At 48.2% G+C, this 21,071-nt stretch overlaps 3 protein-coding genes across 3 annotated transcripts in view; 1 reads left to right on the plus strand and 2 right to left on the minus strand.

Annotated features, from left to right (window-relative positions):
* Positions 1 to 5,054, minus strand: part of LOC123756434 (tripartite motif-containing protein 3) — an 8,975-nt gene extending 3,921 nt beyond the window's left edge. The window contains exons 1-4 of the mRNA XM_045739599.2: positions 4,909 to 5,054; positions 4,395 to 4,602; positions 4,006 to 4,102; positions 130 to 285 (exon numbers count right to left, since the gene is read on the minus strand). Coding sequence (XP_045595555.1) covers positions 130 to 285; positions 4,006 to 4,102; positions 4,395 to 4,582 — 441 coding nt within the window. The 5' untranslated portion in view covers positions 4,583 to 4,602; positions 4,909 to 5,054. The remainder of the gene's footprint in view (positions 1 to 129; positions 286 to 4,005; positions 4,103 to 4,394; positions 4,603 to 4,908) is intronic.
* LOC138349497 (uncharacterized) overlaps positions 1 to 21,071 on the minus strand; it is a 691,637-nt gene that overhangs the window by 546,782 nt on the left and 123,784 nt on the right. The gene's annotated exons all lie outside the window — the stretch shown is intronic.
* LOC123756435 (uncharacterized) lies at positions 10,578 to 20,602 on the plus strand. Its single transcript, XM_045739600.2, has 2 exons — positions 10,578 to 10,641; positions 17,823 to 20,602. The coding sequence occupies exons 1-2, from the start codon at positions 10,633 to 10,635 to the stop codon at positions 19,770 to 19,772; spliced, it is 1,959 nt and encodes a 652-aa protein (XP_045595556.2). The 5' UTR covers positions 10,578 to 10,632; the 3' UTR covers positions 19,773 to 20,602.

A 21,071-nucleotide genomic window follows, 5' to 3' on the forward strand; every position in this document is an offset into this window, starting at 1 on the left:
CACTACCACCCACTTCCTCAACCACCTACCTATATCCCCACCCATCAGCGCCATCACTACCACCACCCACCTGCACCACCAACCACTTGCACAACCACCTACCCCACGGCCTCCACCTGCACCACCCACCTGCTCCACCACCTCCAGGATGCGGCAGACTGCGTGAGTATCCTGCGGCGGGTGGCGGTCGAAGAGGCACTCACCGCAGGCGGCCACCTCGCAGCTCTTGCACCAGAAGGCCAGACGAACACGGTGCTCCGGACACAGGCTCCCCTGCTCCTCCTCCTGCAACACACACTCTTGTAGCTCACGCACACGTGCACGCACACATGCACGCACACATCATATGTCATCAAGATATAACAGTCTCCAGGTACAAGATATGACAGTCTCCAGGTACAAGATATAAGTCTCCAGGTACAAGATATGACAGTCTCCAGGTACAAGATATGACAGTCTCCAGGTACAAGATATGACAGTCTCCAGGTACAAGATATAACAGTCTCCAGGTACAAGATATGACAGTCTCCAGGTACAAGATATAACAGTCTCCAGGTACAAGATATGACAGTCTCCAGGTATAAGATATAACAGTCTCCAGGTACAAGATATAACAGTCTCCAGGTACAAGATATGACAGTCTCCAGGTACAAGATATGACAGTCGCCGGGTACAAGGTACAGGTCTTAAGGTCCTCCACTTACCAGACATGACAGATACCGTCAGGAAATACAAGTTAAGAATGAGTAATGAATACAGTAATACAGTAGGTATACAGTACACAATAATATCAACTAGTGAGCTGAGAGACAAGGGGGACATCTCCAGCTGGATGTTTGTTTATGTTATTAACAAGCATTATAATTCCTATTGAGCTCAGACCTGTGTTAGCCAAGTTGTGCATTCGGGGTGAGTTTTATCCGGGCCGAGCCCTAAATATATTGATGTAAAATGCTGAGGTTGTGCAAATATCTATAACTTTATGGTATAATTTGATTATATTCGGTTATCAAATTATCTTATCGTTATCATGATTTTATAATATATGTCTCGCTGATCTAATGATCTCGTTACGAGTAAAGTTTCAAGATACGACAGCTGTCAGGTGCAAATAGGATCACACATAAGGTTACTGTAGTCTCTCCTAAACTTTACATTTTTTGTTAACTTTTTACAATATTCGTTTTCTATTATTTTGTTAGGGGTAACTGCATTCACTTGTCGATGACCCAAACGGTTGGCGGTGTGGTGGGTGGAGAAAATAGATGTCCGATGTGTGGAAGTGATGAATAAAGTATTAGTGTGAAGCTGATGAGTGTTTCTGGAGGGAGTTGAGTGCCGTGTTTTATTATAAATGTAAATCAACGGGTGGCAGTGTCCTCCTACAGCAGCCTGATAATAAACTGCCCGAAACGCTTTGCGTAATAGTGGCTTTAGGCATTGTATGTACTAGCTCTATCTATAAAGCCAACAAACTTTGTAAAATCTCTTTATGTATGTACCTTTGCCTAAATAAAAATTATTATTATTATTATTATTATTATTATTATTATTATTATTATCTTGCCTTTGTTACGTCTAGTACCTCCAGGCGTTGTTTTGCTGCCTCATCAGCGGCTACTGTATTTTTTTTTTTTTTTTTTTTTTTTTTTTGATGAGATATATACAAGAGTTGTTACATTCTTGTACAGCCACTAGTACGCGTAGCGTTTCGGGCAAGTCCTTAATCCTATGGTCTCTGGAATACGATCCCCTGCCGCGAAGAATCGTTTTTTCATCCAAGTACACATTTTACTGTTGCGTTAAACAGAGGCTACAGTTAAGGAATTGCGCCCAGTAAATCCTCCCCGGCCAGGATACGAACCCATGACATAGCGCTCGCGGAACGCCAGGCGAGTGTCTTACCACTACACCACGGGGACTGCAATCATTATATGTTGCTTCTGGTAGACTGGCGTCCTTCCCTCGGTCTCCAAACTGGTTATGTTTGTAAACAACTTGGAACCTTTGGTTCAGCTCCTCACGCAGCTTGTTACTTCCCGCACGAGGCAGAAACAAATGGGCAAAGTTTCTTTCACCCTAAGTGCCCCTGTTACCTAGCAGTAAATAGGTACCTGGGAGTTAGTCAGCTGTCACGGGCTGCTTCCTGGGGTGTGTGTGTGGGGTGTGGGGGAAAAAAAAAAGTAGTTAGTAAACAGTTGAGAGGCGGGCCGAAAGAGCAAAGCTCAACCCCCGCAAAAACACAACTAGTAAACACTTGTGAGAATGTCCTTCTTAGTTTTTTTTCAACCTGATAACATGATCTCTTAATGCTGCTTTCCTGCTTTTGTTCCCATGAAGCAGCTTTGGTTGGTCTTCAGCTTTTGATACTCTGTTTTTCAAATTGTATCTCAGCTTCTCTCCAGACCAAACTTTAGTCTCCGTGGTGTAGTGGTGAGACACTCGCCTGGCGTTCCGCGAGCGCTTTGTCATGAGTTCGTATCCTGGCCGGGGAGGATTTACTGGGCGCAAATCCTTAACTTTAGCCTCTGTTTAACTCAACAGTAAAATGTGTACTCGGTTGTAAGAACGATTCTTCGCGGCGGGGATCGTATTCCAGGGACCATAGGATTAAGGACTTGCCCGAAACGCTACGCGTACTAGTGGCTCTACAAGAATGTAACAACTCTTGTATATATCTAAAAAAAAAAATAAACTGGTGTCGTCATGTCTGGCTACTTGTCCGACCCGTCGGTTGTTCTCCGTAGCGAGCGTCCTCTTCCATGCTCCTGGTTCTCTCCTGTTCCCACTTTGCCTATTGACCTAATGGTTTACTTTGCGGTTGTCGTCTTTTTATTCTTGAGTGGGATGACCTGCTGTGGCATCTGCACATTTCCGGAATATGAATTCCTTAATCAAGTTTGTTGCCTTCCATTCTAGTTATTTTTCCATTGCACTTCTTGAATGTAGACTCTCACTACGGTAGAGCGACGGTCTCGCTTCATGCAGGTCGGCGTTCAATCCCCGACCGTCCAAGTGGTTGGGCACCATTCCTTCCCCCCGTCCCATCCCAAATCCTTATCCTGACCCCTTCCAAGTGCTATATAGTCGTAATGGCTTGGCGCTTTCCTACCTTTCCCTTTCTCTGCAGTCACCTCGTCTATAATCTTTCTCCTCCTTATGTGTTAGTTTCTTTACGTGACTCCCTCGTTTAGTTATACTATGTACTCTGACATCTAAGACAATGGCGCCGGATCTCAAAGGCATCTCATACTCAATCTTCACAACAGCAGCATCATATTGGGTAAACATCAAGTATAATGCAGGCGATGAGTCATAATAACGTGGCTGAAGTACAATCAGCCAATCAACTTTATTGACAATCGACTTGAGAATGGTCCAGGACGGACCGAAACGTCGTCGTCCCTTCACCTTCTAGTGTGTGGTCTGGTCAAGTATAATGTTGTTGTTGGGGGGGGGGGGGGTACTGTGGCCATCGTCATGTCTGCTGTGTGACACGTTGCCTCAAGATGTATTTGTCCACCATCTTTTCCCTCCAAGTTGTGTCATCTCTGTCAGGCTCCTTTCTTACCAAGTCTTGTTCACTGTGATTAAAATCCCCAAGAATTGGAACCTTGGCTGTCGCTTCTCATATGTGTTACGGCTCGTGTGTCTTACCGCTGTGGCTGCTCTTGCTATTAGACTACCTTTGGCCAGATCATATTGTGTTGTGTATATTGTATTCCTCCCTATGTCTAACGTGTTCCATGATGGTTTGTTTGTATGCACCGCTACTCTATCCTCACGTCTTCCAGCTTACTGTTCCTAATTTGTTATTTTTGCTGATCGGTTTCCTTTGATAACAGTATTTCGTCAGTGTATCAGTTGAGATATAGCAGTAAGGCTTCCCATTCTCCACCTGCACACCCTTACCTTCCTTATTACCTAGTAACCTCCGAGGAAAATCAGGTGACACTTGTCAGTGAGGTGTGTGTGTGAAGGTATAGTGTCTTGGGTGAGTCTTACCTTGGTGGCAGCAAGGAGAAGCTTGCTGGATGAGGCCAAACACTGTATGTTAAAGTTGACTGGCAGGGCGTCGGGCTCCACACTCGGGTATTTGTGTCTGTACAGAAAAAAGTCTAAATAATGTTCTGTTGCACAAGTCTCTTTTGTGACATTATTGCTTGAAGTTTAAACTCTACCTGTGTGTATTTTACTATTTGTGTCTGCATAATCGAGCTTTTAGCTCTTGGACCCCGCCTTTATAACCAATATATTATCCTCTATTATATCTACTACATATATTTACTACTACTACTATACGTGTGTGTGTGTGTGTGTGTGTGTGTGTGTGTGTGTGTGTGTGTGTGTGTGTGTGTGTGTGTGTGTGTGTGTGTGTGTGTGTGACAACATACCTGCAGGAGGGGCAGATAATGTCACCCCTGGCGGCGAGGTCCTTGATACACAGCCTGCAGAAGGTGTGGCCACACTGGGGTAGGATAAGAGGGCGGCGAAACACAGCGTCAAAGTCACTAAGACACACGCCACAGGAGAGGGCCGTCTCTAGGGGCGGCACCTGGCCCTCTGGTGCCGCTGCGGCCATCCCCACACTTCATCAACCTCCTGTAAGAGAGGCTATTTAAGTTTCGTCCATTTATTATGCTTCGCTCTGCCATACTAATTTTTAATTTAATTTTGCCCCGAGGGGCGAGTTTATTGGGCAGCGTCACTCATCCTGTGAGTGGATACACCCCCATAGCAGCATGTACAACACTCCGCAATAGGAAGAAACCCCGCTGGGTTGTTCATCCTGTCACTTGTTATACTGTGCTATATAGTGTATTCTCTGTACCCAGGAGCATACATGTGACTCCCACTGTGGTTCCCCCACACACACCCTTCCCCTGTGGTTCTGTTAGCATATCTCACCTCTCAGTTTATGACGTGGCTGGGAGTGGAGAGAGGCGTGAGGACTCAGAAGGCAGCGTTATGCTGTGTTGATGGCCCAGTGCAGCAAGCCGGCTCACTGCTCGCCTTGTCTGCTCGTGATAACAACAGCTGCTCACGACGCCCAAAATAACCGACCTGGAAGTATTATCGTACAGCTAAAACCTACTGTTACTTCAGCATGTCCAGCCGCGCATATTTTTCTTGACCTTTTGCGTAATGTAACATTTTCTCTGGTTTAAGTAGAATAGTTTTTTTCTTATCTCTGAACGACATTCATTAATATGATATTATCTACTCTACCGGGGTTATGCAGCCCGGCTATCAGGAGGGCGGTGTAGGGAGTCGATAGATAAGGAACCATTGTTTAGCATGTCGACTGTCTGACTACATAGGGTACATTACATCGTCCCAATTCCCAGTTAGGCAATTAAGTGATACATTGAGTGACCTAAGACAAGAGCCAGCACGTGAAGACATGAACTATCCACTGGCGGTTGTTCACTGTAGACTTATATATACACTAGTACGGTATCTATATAATCGTGCAAGCATTTCTGAATAAAAAGCGCCCAATGTTTATATCAATGTGCCCGCTGCCAGACGACCAATGCCCTCTCAAACGGAAATGGAAATCGATCTTGTTAACCTGAATGCAACAAGTTACCATCCGTGTCCGGGTAACAAGAGGGCAGAGGAGAGAAGAGACGTGATAATAAGAGAGAAATAGGAGCTACACAGGAGTAACTACACAAGTTACTCAGGTTCTGGACGCTGGCAACACCCAGTGTAGCCGGTGAGGGTGGCGCCCCGCTCCTCTACACTCATCTCAACACCCGCCTCAACACCTGTCCTACACCCGCCTCAACACCTGTCCTACACCCGCCTCAACACCTACACCCGCCTCAACACCTGTCCTACACCCGCCTTAGTCTTCTTAGTCGACTGTTGTGGGTGGCATCTGGGGAAAGGTCAAATGCTGTATGTATCCTGCAGGTATACGCGAATTTCCCACTAACGTCGCAAGGGCACCACAACGAGTGACCCGGAAGGTCCCAGAACCCAAAAAAGGGTTCACGCCCGAAGTCAAAGAGCGGGTTCACGCCCGAAGTCAAAGAGTGGGTTCACGCCCGAAGTCAAAGAGCGGGTTCACGCCCGAAGTCAAAGAGCGGGTTCACGGCCGAAGTCAAAGAGTGGGTTCACGCCCGAAGTCAAAGAGCGGGTTCACGCCCGAAGTCAAAGAGCGGGTTCACGCCCGAAGTCAAAGAGTGGGTTCCCGCCCGAAGTCAAAGAGCGGGTTCACGCCCGAAGTCAAAGAGCGGGTTCACGCCCGAAGTCAAAGAGCGGGTTCACGCCCGAAGTCAAAGAGCGGGTTCACGCCCGAAGTCAAAGAGCGGGTTCACGCCCGAAGTCAAAGAGCGGGTTCACGCCCGAAGTCAAAGAGCGGGTTCACGCCCGAAGTCAAAGAGCGGGTTCACGCCCGAAGTCAAAGAGCGGGTTCACGCCCGAAGTCAAAGAGCGGGTTCACGCCCGAAGTCAAAGAGCGGGTTCACGCCCGAACAAGGTAACTACTAATTCCTTGCCCACTTCCCCCTGCCCTCAGCACCCCCACTTCCCTCCCTTCCCCTGCTTGACCTTGGTCTACTTGCCTTACTTCCGGTAGAAAGCTGAGCAGTGAGGAGTGGTAGTACCTGGTTGACGGAGGGGGGAGGGGGATGAGTGAGCATATTCTGCCGTATTTATCACGTAACTCGACAGTAACACCTCACACCCCGTCCTGGTTGGAGGGGATAGGGTTCTCACCAGGCGGTTCCAAGCTCCGTGTCTCATTGTCCAAACCCTATTTATCGTTGGGATGTGTTAGCTTAGATTAGGCTGGGTTGGGTTAGGATAGGTTGGGGTAAGGTTAGGTAGGTTTAGGCTGCGTTAGGTTACGTTGGGTTGGGTAAGATGTGTAGGTTGCAATAACTGTTACCATTGTAATGGATAGGTGTAAAGGATAGATAAGAGAAAGAAAGAAGGAACAACATGGAAGAAGGTAAAGAAAGAAGGAAGGATATTGTGTGCTTGTGGAACCTTCTCTTATCAACCCACACTCCTAGATACTTGCAGGTCTGATAAACAATTCAAATTTCTTATGACATATTGAGATCTGAAGTTCTACTTCAAGACGGATTACTACGCTGTTGAGAAGTTGGTCTTCTTCAAGGTCATGACCTTCACCTGCTGTGAGGGGGGTTAGAGGATAGGCTGGGGAGGCCTATGTGTGGTGGTAGCGCGCGCATGTACACCTCTGCTCCTACCCAAGGGCGAGTCACAACAGTCTCGTGAGTCCACATTGCTGTGTACCTTTTCCAGCACCTTGTTTGGGAAAGGTGTCCTTGAAGTCGTCCAAGGACATTGTGTTAATCGTCGACACATTTTTTGCCATTCGTGTCTTTATTATGCACCCCATACCCATCCTCCTGTGGGTGGTGGTGGAGAGGGTTACAGAGGCACATGTAAACACATCTGTCTGTGTTCAGGGACTGAAGCACAGAGTTCGTTTAGCTAAGCAAGTGACAAGCTTATCAAACTTGTTACACAAGTGTTAATATTACACACAAATATATATATATATATATATATATATATATATATATATATATATATATATATATATATATATATATATATATATATATATATATATATATATATAATGTATTATATATATATATATATATATATATATATATATATATATATATATATATATATATATATATATATATATAAATTCGTGTTAAAATTATTAATCTTACTTTTTCGGTCATATTTAACAACATATATATCACACCATCAGATAATGACTAATACCCCGCCCCACCCATCAGATAATCACTAATACCCCGCCCCACCCATCAGATAATCACTAATACCCCGCCTCACCCATCAGATAATCACTAATACCCCGCCTCACCCATCAGATAATCACTAATACCCCGCCCCACCCATCAGATAATCACTAATACCCCGCCTCACCCATCAGATAATCACTAATACCCCGCCTCACCCATCAGGTAATCACTAATACCCCGCCTCACCCATCAGGTAATCACTAATACCCCGCCCCCACCCATCAGATAATCACTAATACCCCGCCTCACCCATCAGATAATCACTAATACCCCGCCTCACCCATCAGGTAATCACTAATACCCCGCCTCACCCATCAGGTAATCACTAATACCCCGCCTCACCCATCAGATAATCACTAATACCCCGCCCCACCCATCAGATAATCACTAATACCCCGCCTCACCCATCAGATAATCACTAATACCCCGCCTCACCCATCAGATAATCACTAATACCCCGCCCCACCCATCAGATAATCACTAATACCCCGCCTCACCCATCAGATAATCACTAATACCCCGCCTCACCCATCAGGTAATCACTAATACCCCGCCTCACCCATCAGGTAATCACTAATACCCCGCCCCCACCCATCAGATAATCACTAATACCCCGCCTCACCCATCAGATAATCACTAATATCCCGCCTCACCCATCAGGTAATCACTAATACCCCGCCTCACCCATCAGGTAATCACTAATACCCCGCCTCACCCATCAGATAATCACTAATACCCCGCCTCACCCATCAGGTAATCACTAATACCCCGCCTCACCCATCAGATAATCACTAATACCCCGCCTCACCCATCAGATAATCACTAATACCCCGCCCCACCCATCAGATAATCACTAATACCCCGCCTCACCCATCAGATAATCACTAATACCCCGCCTCACCCATCAGATAATCACTAATACCCCGCCCCCACCCATCAGATAATCACTAATACCCCGCCTCACCCATCAGATAATCACTAATACCCCGCCCCACCCATCAGATAATCACTAATACCCCGCCCCACCCATCAGATAATCACTAATACCCCGCCTCACCCATCAGGTAATCACTAATACCCCGCCCCACCCATCAGGTAATCACTAATACCCCGCCTCACCCATCAGGTAATCACTAATACCCCGCCCCACCCATCAGATAATCACTAATACCCCGCCTCACCCATCAGATAATCACTAATACCCCGCCCCACCCATCAGGTAATCACTAATACCCCGCCTCACCCATCAGGTAATCACTAATACCCCGCCCCACCCATCAGATAATCACTAATACCCCGCCCCACCCATCAGATAATCACTAATACCCCGCCCCACCCATCAGATAATCACTAATACCCCGCCTCACCCATCAGGTAATCACTAATACCCCGCCTCACCCATCAGGTAATCACTAATACCCCGCCTCACCCTTCAGGTAATCACAGATACCCCGCCCCAACCACCACTCATGTTGGTATATTGTATATTATATCACAATTACCGATATGTTGACCACATAACTCCATCTCAAGTGATCCAGGGTGTAGATGGCGTCTGTGTGTAAATCACTCTTGAGAAATTTGTGTATTAATAACTTCATTGTCTTTTGTAGGTATATTGCAATTATACATACGCGAGGAAGTATATTTTGCAAGGAAGTTGCATAATGAGCCAAGATGATTGTTGGGCCTTGTGATAAGATTGTAACTATCTCCGGGAAGCCGGTCGGCCGAGCGGACAGCACGCTGGACTTGTGATCTTGTGGTCTCGGGCTCGATCCCGGGCGCCGGCGAGAAACAATGGGCAAAAGTTTCTTTCCCCCTATGCCCCTGTTACCTAGCAGTAAAATAGGTACCTGGGAGTTAGTCAGCTGTAACGGGCTGCTTCCTGGGGGTGGAGGCCTGGTCGAGGACCGGGCCGCGGGGACACTAAAAACCCCGAAATCATCTCAAGATAACCTCAAGATAGATCTCAGTAGCACTGTAGCAGTGAAGACTAACTACAGGCAGCGGGGGACAGGACCTCAGTAACAAGACAGACCTACAAATACTCACGCAGGAATTTGGTGGTAAGTTTCTCTCTAGATAAAAATTATTGCGTTCAGCTTCTCCTGGCGCTTCCTGGTGCTCCCTGCGGCTTCCTGCGGCCCCCTGCGGCTCCCTGCGGCCCCCTGCGGCTCCCTGCGGCCCCCTACGGCTCCCTGCGGCTCCCTGCGGCCCCCTGCGGTCGTCCAGTGATTCGTGAGACTTGCTTAGTTAATATCTGTACGTCACGACGGAACTCTGGCGCGCAGAATGATTTTTACAAGAATTTACATCGCAAAGAAAGAACTATAGGAATTTCAATGACAAATACTTCCAGTATTATTACAAGAACAATTACTTAGCGTGGTGGAGGACAAACACAGTACTTGCAGGATAATATATTGAATTTTATGTTGACAAGGCTTTTAGTTTACTAAATTATATCATTGGTGATCTTGCTAATTGTAGTTTTTACACCTTAATTGTTGATGCAATTAATGATAACTCCTGGCACTTCAAGAGTATTATTTTTATGTGATATGTTGGCACTATAGGTGCCAACACTACTGGGTGTAGTGTGTCCAGAGTACTGGGTGTAGGGTGTCCAGAGTACTGGGTGTAGTGTGTCCACAGTACTGGGCGTGGGTGGAGTGGGCGGGACCAGGGTGACTGAAGGTATATAAGGGAGGGTGCCAACTTTCACACCGTTCATTCCTGGATGGTCCATTCTAGCAGATACATCGCCACTCGCCTCACAGGACCTCGCTGGCAACTGGGAACCATGGCAAGGGTGAGAGGCATGGCAACTGTGCGGTGATAAGTCTGTGTGCTAATGTGGGGTTAGTGAGTGCTTGCCGTGGCAGGAGTGTGTCGTGTAGCCTGGCTAGGACACCTTGCTTGCCTTATGGCAACAGGGGTCACGTAATTATGGCAAAGGAGCATTAATACACTACAACAGTTGTGGAGACGAACAAGTGGCAAACAATGTTTACATGAGTGATGTTTTGTTTATGTATTGGCGCTGTGTTCTTGTTTGGGTTATATAGTTAGTTCATTTATAGTCAGATAACTATTTTGTAAATTAATTATTTCTTAATGATTATTGATGGTGTTACCTGTGGTGTTACCTGGTTGTGTTACTAGCAATATTGTTGTTTATATTACGTCTTAATTGTTGCTATTAAATCGTGTTTCTTACCGTTGATGTTACTTGATTATGGTAATTGGTATTACTGTTGCTACGTGGTTATGCTACTTGCCCGTGTTGGGGGGGGGGGGAGTGATCATGGGGTCGTTAGTGAGCGGTACTTGTGGTGGGTTGTTAGTGTGGTGGTTGAGGTCACTCCCTCTTCCAGCACCACTTGCCTCTCACACTCTCTGTGGCGGCGACGGCTCCGGTAGGCGGGAGGGAGAGAAGGGAAAGCTGATAAACAGGATAAAGGGTGTATGGATGGAGGGTTGAGAGGGAAGCAAGTAGAGTGTCTATAATTCTCTGAGCCTCCTCCTACCTCCCCATTCCACACCTTCCTCTCTCTCTCTCTCTCTCTCTCTCTCTCTCTCTCTCTCTCTCTCTCTCTCTCTCTCTCTCTCTCTCTCTCTCTCTCTCTCTCTCTCCCTTCCCTCTCTCTCCCTCACAACATGATGATTTACAGTATTTAAGTGCTTACTTGTATCAAGAGAGAGAGAGAGAGAGAGAGAGAGAGAGAGAGAGAGAGAGAGAGAATTTACACTAAGGTGCAGGATGACACAGTACCGTGGGACAGACAGACAAAGATGACACACTTATCTCCATCAATTAGACACCTCCCTTATGCAAAGAGGTTAAGAAAGCTTAATTGACATTCTTGAGACCACTGAAGAGTGTGACATGACTGACGTATGCTAATGGATGAGCGGGAATACCCAAGACAGTATTAATAATGTATCAACTCTAACTAAAACCCGAAACAAGAGATTATTATTATTAACATCTTTATTGACAAAATTAATTACAATTTTGCCTAACAACTGAGATACAAATTGATCAAGTTTAGTGTGTGTCTTCAGTGCTCACGTTATTGTGAGTACATGACCAGACACCTTAAATGTGTATTTGCACTTTCCTCTTGTGAGTGCAAGTAGAGGAGGCGGGGAAGAGTGCGTGTGTAGCACTTGTTACTCACAGCTCAGTTGATCAGGTCCCTCCCACCAGGAGCTCATAGCTTCCACACTCACTCCTCACAACATGTGACTATTGAAGAAACATTCTCTTTGATTTTATCTTTCTCGACGGTCGTTGGAGACCAGAGATGCAAATTCAAACTTCCGTTGAAGTTGTCATCTTCTGTTGGTCAGGTGTTCACACTCACCTGTGTGTGTTTACCCTTCTCGTGAAGGAGGCGGTCCTCACCATCACCCACACCAGGCACCTCACCATCACATCATAGTACGTCACTGTAGACCATATCAACTCAAATCAGATCCGAGGATGACATTTTAGATCAGAACACCTGGGCTCAGATCAACGCCATCACCCACAGGGCGTGTGGGTGTGTGGGCGTGCCAGGCTATACTACACGGTGGGCGGACATACCCGCAGACAGAGAGGCACTCCGACACCTAACTGAAAAATTAAATTTTATAATAGGCAAAAAATCCTCGTTATACCCGCGGGGCGCCACTGAGGGCAACACCGCCACCCTGGTGCTGAGGGCAGCGCCCCCCACCCTGGTGCTAAGGGCAGCGCCCCCCACCCTGGTGCTGAGGGCAGCGCCCCCACCCTGGTGCTGAGGGCAGCGCCCCCACCCTGGTGCTGAGGGCAGCGCCCCCCACCCTGGTGGTGAGGGCAGCGCCCCCCACCCTGGTGGTGAGGGCAGCGCCCCCCCCACCCTGGTGGTGAGGGCAGCGCCCCCCACCCTGGTGGTGAGGGCAGCGCCCCCCACCCTGGTGGTGAGGGCAGCGCCCCCCACCCTGGTGGTGAGGGCAGCGCCCCCACCCTGGTGGTGAGGGCAGCGCCCCCCACCCTGGTGGTGAGGGCAGCGCCCCCCACCCTGGTGGTGAGGGCAGCGCCCCCACCCTGGTTGTGAGGGCAGCGCCCCCCACCCTGGTGGTGAGGGCAGCGCCCCCCACCCTGGTGGTGAGGGCAGCGCCCCCCACCCTGGTGGTGAGGGCAGCGCCCCCACCCTGGTGGTGAGGGCAGCGCCCCCCACCCTGGTGCTAAGGGCAGCGCCCCCCACCCTGGTGGTGAGGGCAGCGCCCCCCACCCTGGTGCTAAGGGCAGCGCCCCCCACCCTGGTGTCCGGAGCACCGTGACTCAACCCACCAGGACCTCACCGCGCGGGAAACAACATAACATGATGAACGCCTCAGGCTACGCCATCAGGGCAAGGCAATGAGGAACAGGTCGGGGGAAATCTATGTCAGAACAATCTGTTCAAACTATCTATGTCAAAACAATCAAGTAAATGGTGAGAGAGGTAATATAGTGAGCGTTGTTACGGGGGGGGGGGGGGAGGAGGCCACTTGTAATGAGAGAGTTAGAGAGTGAACCTTAATGACACCACCACCAGCTTACACGCCTCAACAAACACTAGGCTATGGAAGGAGTCGTAGACAGACACAGAGAGGTATAGACAGGAAAATATAGACAGATGGAAGGATGGACGGATCAAGACCAAGGGAAGAGCAAGGACAGCGGTCACCAAGTATTCTACGGGAGAGCAAATACCTGGAGAATGTCTGCGGTTTGGTCCAGTTACCCGCATCCTCCAGCGCCGCACCGGAATGTAAACAGGTGGAGTTTATGACCACACCGCACACACACCTGCTTAGTGGGCGGGGCCGCCGGTTCCGGTGGGTGGGAATGATTCCTGCGGGTGGGCGGGGCAGTTCTGGTGTGGTTCCAGTCGTTGTTCAGTGGGCGGGGTTGTGGATGGGGCGCTTGTGTAAGAAAATCATGCGTCACACAGGTGAGGTGACAATGGTTAGCTTACGTTATTGTTATATGACGTTCAAGCATGATCTGTCATATAATCTATTCGATTATGTGACAGATCCAAGCCACTGGCTCCAGATCCATACAGCTCCTGTGCCAGATAAGTCCACTACGGGCTCACCATAGCCCGTGCTACTTGCAACTTTTTCTTCCCAGTAGCTGACTCTAAAACCACAACCACCCCCACCAGTGGCTGGGATGGTCGCTGCACGGAGCAGTGAAGACGGACTTGAAGATATATATTCATAATTACACGCATATAAATAAATATATCCATTGAAAGTCCAAGATTAAGGCCATAAAAATGTCATGACCGTCTTTAGACTGTGACCTTAGATCCTCTTTATAGTGACCACATTTAAGGCGAAGGAAGTGTATTGAGGTAATATTATACATTCCCCAAGAACAGCAACTGCTTGAACTGCGTGTGGGGGGCGTCTGCCCCCCCCCCCCCCCCCCCACATCACTTCCTGCACTCTGGTCTGGTGTGGGGGGTCCTCGACTTGCTACACCCCCCCCCCCCACAATTTTCTGGATTTGATACATTTATAGCAAGTATGCGGATCTCGTAGCCAAGACTTGTACCTGTAGCACGTCCTCGACCCCATTGCGTGACCGTAATGACTTCCGTGGCATGATAATTACATTATAATCATATGTAATTAAACACAAATGTAAAGTATTTAACTTAAAGAACATAGGGTCCAGTTTCCGGACTCTTTGTGACTCCAGTCTTTTCACCTCACCCACACACTGGGTGTGGGGCCCTCCACCATCCACACACTGGGTGTGGGGCCCTCCACCACCCACACTGGGTGTGGGGCCCTCCACCACCCACACACTGGGTGTGGGGCCCTCCACCATCCACACACTGGGTGTGGGGCCCTCCACCACCCACACTGGGTGTGGGGCCCTCCACCACCCACACTGGGTGTGGGGCCCTCCACCACCCACACACTGGGTGTGGGGCCCTCCACCATCCACACACTGGGTGTGGGGCCCTCCACCACCCACACACTGGGTGTGGGGCCCTCCACCACCCACACACTGGGTGTGGGGCCCTCCACCACACACACACTGGGTGTGGGGTCCTCCACCACACACACACTGGGTGTGGGGCCCTCCACCACCCACACACTGGGTGTGGGGCCCTCCACCACCCACACACTGGGTGTGGGGCCCTCCACCACACACACACTGGGTGTGGGGCCCTCCACCACACACACACTGGGTGTGGGGCCCTCCACCACCCACACACTGGGTGTGGGGTCCTCCACCACCCACACACAGGGTGAAGCGTCCACCACCGCCCACACTATAATACTACTACTAATAATAATAATTAATACTAATAATAATGCCAGTAGTAATTAGTGAGAAGAGAGGAGGGGGGGGGGAGGGGCAGAGAGCGGCCGCCGACAATGTGGGTCAAGAGAGCCACAAGCTGGTGTTGTTTAAATGCACATTACACCTGAGGCCTCCTCTCTTGGCCAGGCCCGCTTTCCCTTGTGTAAGTTTACCTCACCTCTCTTCTTCCACTCATCTCTCCTCATTACCATCATCACTTCCCTTCCTCCTCTCATACTTCTTTTATTTAACTGTCTTATTTATTTTCTTCTATGCCTCTCATATCTCTCTCTGCCTCTCCTTTCCTCACCTATATATCCATACTTTCCTCTGCTTCATCTCTTTGCCTCCTTCCGTTTCTCTTCCTCCTCTCGCTGCTCCTCTTCTCAAAGTGCTCTCCATCACGTTCTTCATAGTTGCTTTGTCTTATTTGTGTTGACGGTCGGTTGTTGACAGATGGCGGGGATCAGACCCGCTTTCCCTTGCGAGTCAGAATCGTTAAATATCCCATGGAGCAACGTTGTTTAACTTCCTCCCCTCCTCTACATTTCTCTTCACTAAAGATTGGTACTTTTTTCAGGTTAATGACATTATCTGCCGCTGTTGCATATGTGCAGTCCAGGATGTGGGGGCTCGGTGCGGCGTCCAGTACACACATAAGTTAGCTTCCTTAGGACAACTGAAACGCTTTGCGTAATAGTGGGTTTAGGCATTGTATGTACTAGCTCTATCTATAAATCTATCAATTTTTGTATAACCTCTTGTATGTATGTACTTTACCTGAATAAACATTTATTTGTTATTTTATTTAAATGCTGGAAATATTTCGAATATACGGAATCTCAATTATTTTACCATAACGACATCCATAATATACTGTATTGTTATGAATTGGTCTTAACTTTGTTTAGTATTTGCCAGTATATTATTGAAAACAATGATGCACAACTCTTGTATAGCAGTAGCTTGGTGAAACGAGTCATATAATGAAAAAAATATAATTTTATATTTTTCTTTGTAAAAGAGATATACTTCCTACTACAGTACTTACATTTCCATTTGCTTGCAACTAGAGTATTGAATGTTTGGCGCCGAGGATGCTACCAGGGCAGACGTATTGTTGTGCCAGTGTTAGCCTACTGGATGACACGCGTAACTTTGCTTACACCTTATTTCACGCGTATTTTATTCTCCATAAACTAAATGAAGTAGATTCTTTCATAACGTCAACCGTAATGGCTAGTTCAGCCAGTGTGCAGACGGGAGCCCCTGCCCTTGTGTGGCAGTGCACAGTAGAAAGTTGTTTTCACATATCCATACATTAAAACATTGATTGTAACCATGATATATATGTGCTTCAGCCTACAGTTTAGACCTATTGTCTTATGTATGACCCTGTGTCCTGCGTGATAGTGAATACCAGCATTATCCTCACTTTAATAAGACTATCAAAATCCTCAGATTAGGCAAAATTGTAATTAATTTTGTCAATAAAGATGTTAATAATAATAATAAGCACGCGCTACGGTCCTCAGGTAGGGCGCTATAACACGCTCCAGTCATGTTTCTCTTGTGAGGTTTCATCCACTCTCCCCAGACAGCCGCTGGTGATGATAATGGTGATGATGTTTCAGGGCTTGGTAATGGCGTGGGCGTGGGCGTGTATCGTGGCCGGCGACTACGCCCCACCCCGCCAAGCCTACGTCGTGGTGCCGGCAGGACCCAGTAAGCAGCACAAGTGGGCGGGTTATGGTTACTCCGACTACCTTCCTCTCGCCGTACCCAAGCCCTACATTATACCCAAGTGGATACCCTACATGGATCCTACCTACACCGCCTACTGGTTCTCCCTCACGCAGGCACCCATCAAGGGCTTCTCACATGGTCGCACCAGGCTTCCTGACCCCAACCCTACACAAGGCTTCGGCTCTCCTGGCGGGAACTCTGTGGCATTGTCCGGTGGCTACGACAGGAGCCAGAAACCGGCGCCCTATCACGCCACAGATCCTGTAGGAGGAAGCGTGCCACAACCTTCCCTACGACAAGCGCCGCTGCTGCAGGTCCCCGCTCCTCAGGTCTCACTGCCCTTTGCCGCTCTCCCTACGTCGTCTCCAAGCTACTCCAGCGCCACCTACCTACCGGCGCCCTTTGGTGTGGCGTCTGTCCTCCCAGCATCACGCCCTGCCACTCAGCCCGTCCTCTGAGCAGTCCTTCCTGCCTCCTAAGGCCACCGGCATTCTTCAGGACATTCTTCGCTAGAGTGAAGTGACCACTAATTCTTTGCGCCTGATAACAGTGTTAAGGACTCATAGTCAACTGCAGTGCCTCGTTGCTTCCCTAATCTAGTGCATACACGTAGATTAACAGACCTACACATGCATAGTTGCTTGTAACACGCAGTGTGCATGTTGCTGCACAACCCGGGCCGGTGCAATCACTCAGCAAACTATAAAACTTCCAGGGGCGACAAATTAAAGAAGGGGCATTTTGTTTTTAAATATAAAACCTTTTTTTGTCATGCAAAGTTTGCCTATTGTACCAAATACCTTTTCACCGTCCCTGGTGACAATTGTGTATGTGGTGCTTCATTAACCCGCCTGCCTGCACTAACTACACGCTGTCCACTAACTACAACTCCTTCTTAATTGCAGGTGGTTCTTTTGGTGGTGTGTACCCTACTAACTCTGGACCTAACTGTGGCGAGCTACAGTAACAACTATGTCAACCTGATTATTCGTCCCGCGGGCCACAGTCGCTCCTTCAAGTGGCTGGGTCGAGGTGACATTGACAACATGCCCCTCCACGTGCCCCGTCCGCTCTACATACCCCGCTGGCTACCCAAATCAAAGCCGGAGTACTTGGCCAAGTGGGTGCCCACCATGCCATTTCCTCATGCCCACCAGCCTCATGCCCACCAGCCTCATGCCCACCAGCCTCATGCCCACCAACCTTACACCCCAAAGTATTACGCCCCCAAGCCTTACGCTCCAAAGTCTTATGCCTCCAAGCCTTATGCTTACCAGCCTGCCACGAAGTTGTCAGAGTTTGGTGGACCTAAGATTAACTCTGTAGTGCAGCGACCAAACTCTCCAAGCTACGGCATGGTTCCCCCGTCTGTGATCAGCGCTGCTTTTCCAATTGCAAGTTCTCACTCCACCGGCTATGCCCCGCCCCACCCAGGCGACATCGTCTCTGGGACGCCCCTCGGCAATACCTTCCCTGCTACTGTGGGCGCCTCGCTTACTGTGGGGGAGCCCTCGCCCAGAGAATATAATCCTCCACGACAATATCTTGTGGTTCCCGAGACGGGTATTAGAAGCCAGGCCAGTGGGGCACGCGCGGTACCTTCCTTCGAAGATTTGGTACACGGCGCAGCCACTGTGCACTTCAGTGAATTTAGTGCCCCTCAACCCAACAGTGTCATCACTCTTGAGAACCCATCAGACAGTGTGAAAACTGTTGCCGACTATGGAGGTAACAGTGCCTTGACTGGTGGAACACTGAGTGTTGCTGACTATGGAGGTAACAGTGCCTTGACTGGTGGAACACTGAGTGTTGCTGAGCCACCATCACCCACCATCACAACCATCCTGTATGGTGACAGGGAGAAAGGTGTTGCCACAGACGCTCAGCTCAACACCTCCGTCGGGGAAGACACTGCTCTAGTGTCCAACAAGGAGCCTAGCATCAACACTCTTGATGCCAACTTCCCACCCCCGACAACAACACAAATCCTGGATGGGAATAAGTATCTTGAGACATGGCAGGAGAGCCCGGGCTCACCCCGGGCATCTGCTACTGTCGTCTCTCTTCCGCTGGAATACCTTCAGCGAGATGTTTTTGCTCGGGAAAACGACGTGGTGTTTGTCGACGTTTCGCAGTCACTTAATTTTGAACCAAATCCGGGACCTGACCAGGATACAGAACTCTCAGTTTATCTGCAGGTTAACCAAGACTTCCGGCCTAGCCAACTTTTTGACAGTGAAGGCTTTCGCCCGAATCCGAAATTCAATTCAAGTGCCATTTCTCAACCGACTCTTGAGGTTGTGTCTTATAAAAATAGTCAAACCAATCCTGAATCTGTGTTTGGTGAAAGAGCAGACTACAGTCTGGAATATGATGAAAACTCTAAATTTACTTCCGAATTAGATTCTGATGATAGTTTCCAACTCAGCGAGAAGACAGGCAAAGACAATCAGTATACTAATAGCTTTAAAACCAACCCAAAATTCCTATCTAATGAAGGAGAGATTCCAGTGAATTCGACGGCCGTAGCCACATCCCGTGTGGACATGACAAAGTCAGGTCTGTTAGCACCGCCAGTATTGCCGCCAGTGGCGGAGGGTCGCTCGTTCTCCCACCACAGCATACTTCCCCTCGCCGGGTTCATCCCACAACCTGTATCCGTTCCCCTCGCTCCCTCAGCCCTCACTCTCAACCGGCCTGGGAGTACCTCTGAGGGGCGACAAGCCCGTGGCTTCACAGCAGGACGGCCCTTATCGCACCTAATACCAGAGGCTTCCCGACTTCTTCCCTTGGGTGCCCGCGTCCAGTTCCGACCAAGCCGACGCCACTACCCCAGACCCGTGTTTCTTGGATAAAGGAGGAACACCCTAGCCGCGCCCTCTTGTGAAGAGCGACACACGGATCTTAGATATAGGCACATTATCTCTTGTATGTAAAGTTATTTATGATGTTTCAACACATTCGAATGCATTTAGCAGTAGCCCCCAGTCAGGGCAGTATTTTAGTTTCATATTCTCATCCCTGTCAGGGCCCTGGTGTTACCCACCTGGGCACAAGAACCCTGTTAGTGTCTCATATATTATCATTGTTATTCATCAACCATCATGAAGTGTCAAACAGCTGTCCGGAGACAGTTTTCACCCACTTTTCACTATTTTACTCCAGTAGTTAAAGTAATTTATTACGGGCCCCATACCCATCCTCTGACTGGTAGTGGGGTCCCATACCCATCCTGCGAGAGGTAGTAGCCCCCATACCCATCGTGTGAGTGGTAGTGGGAAACGGTATATAATGGTCTGAGAAACTAAGCCCATTACTCCAGTACCACTGTTAAACCTGACCCTCAACTCCCTCTCATCAAAGAGTACGGATATATTCTTGGCATGTTATAAGAAACTAATACTGTGGTTCATTTACAGTGTTGTGTAGGTCTGACAGCAAGACCCTATGCGGTAGATGTCTCTTATGGTATATTCAAATGAAATAAAAAGTCAGTATGACATTGTATACATTTTCCAAATGTTTTCCTAATTTTGTAACCATGTAGAGATCTACATAATTACGATGTAGGTCTCCATACCGTCTATGTAGGGAGGGTCTTACTCCGTCTCCATTCCTCCTTCTCACTCCATCTTCCATCCCACTGTGTCAGTAAATTATGTTTAAATTATATAGTTACATTTTATATATCTGTATTATTGTCCTACATATAACAATGGTGCTATTCCCACCTTGAGTGACCTGTAGAACAACCCGTCCTCAGACCAGGTCCATTAATATACCAGCTGTCGACTCCAAAGACGCATTCATCAATTTTAACATTCTCTTCATTCAAAACAGGAATTTTCTCAAATATAAATTAATATTGTTATACTTTAGCATTATTGTGCATATTTAGGCATTGATCAGGTTAGGTGTTTAGGTTCAGTTGGCGATTATTTGCATTTGTAGTACGTGGATGAAGCATTTACAGCGTTGTAGCTCGAACAAAAGAGCAAGTATAAGCGACTTCGAAGACTTCCACCTGCTTCAGGAAGTCTATTCCTGTAGTGACTCGACCTCCTCGTGAAGAAGTCAGGTAAGACTAAATTACACGAGATAATAACAAATAAATGTAACAACATATTTGACATTTTTATCTGGAGGCAGTTAGT

The sequence above is a fragment of the Procambarus clarkii genome, chromosome 25, assembly GCF_040958095.1.
Source record: "Procambarus clarkii isolate CNS0578487 chromosome 25, FALCON_Pclarkii_2.0, whole genome shotgun sequence".
In the NCBI taxonomy this organism is placed as follows: Eukaryota; Metazoa; Arthropoda; class Malacostraca; order Decapoda; family Cambaridae; genus Procambarus; species Procambarus clarkii.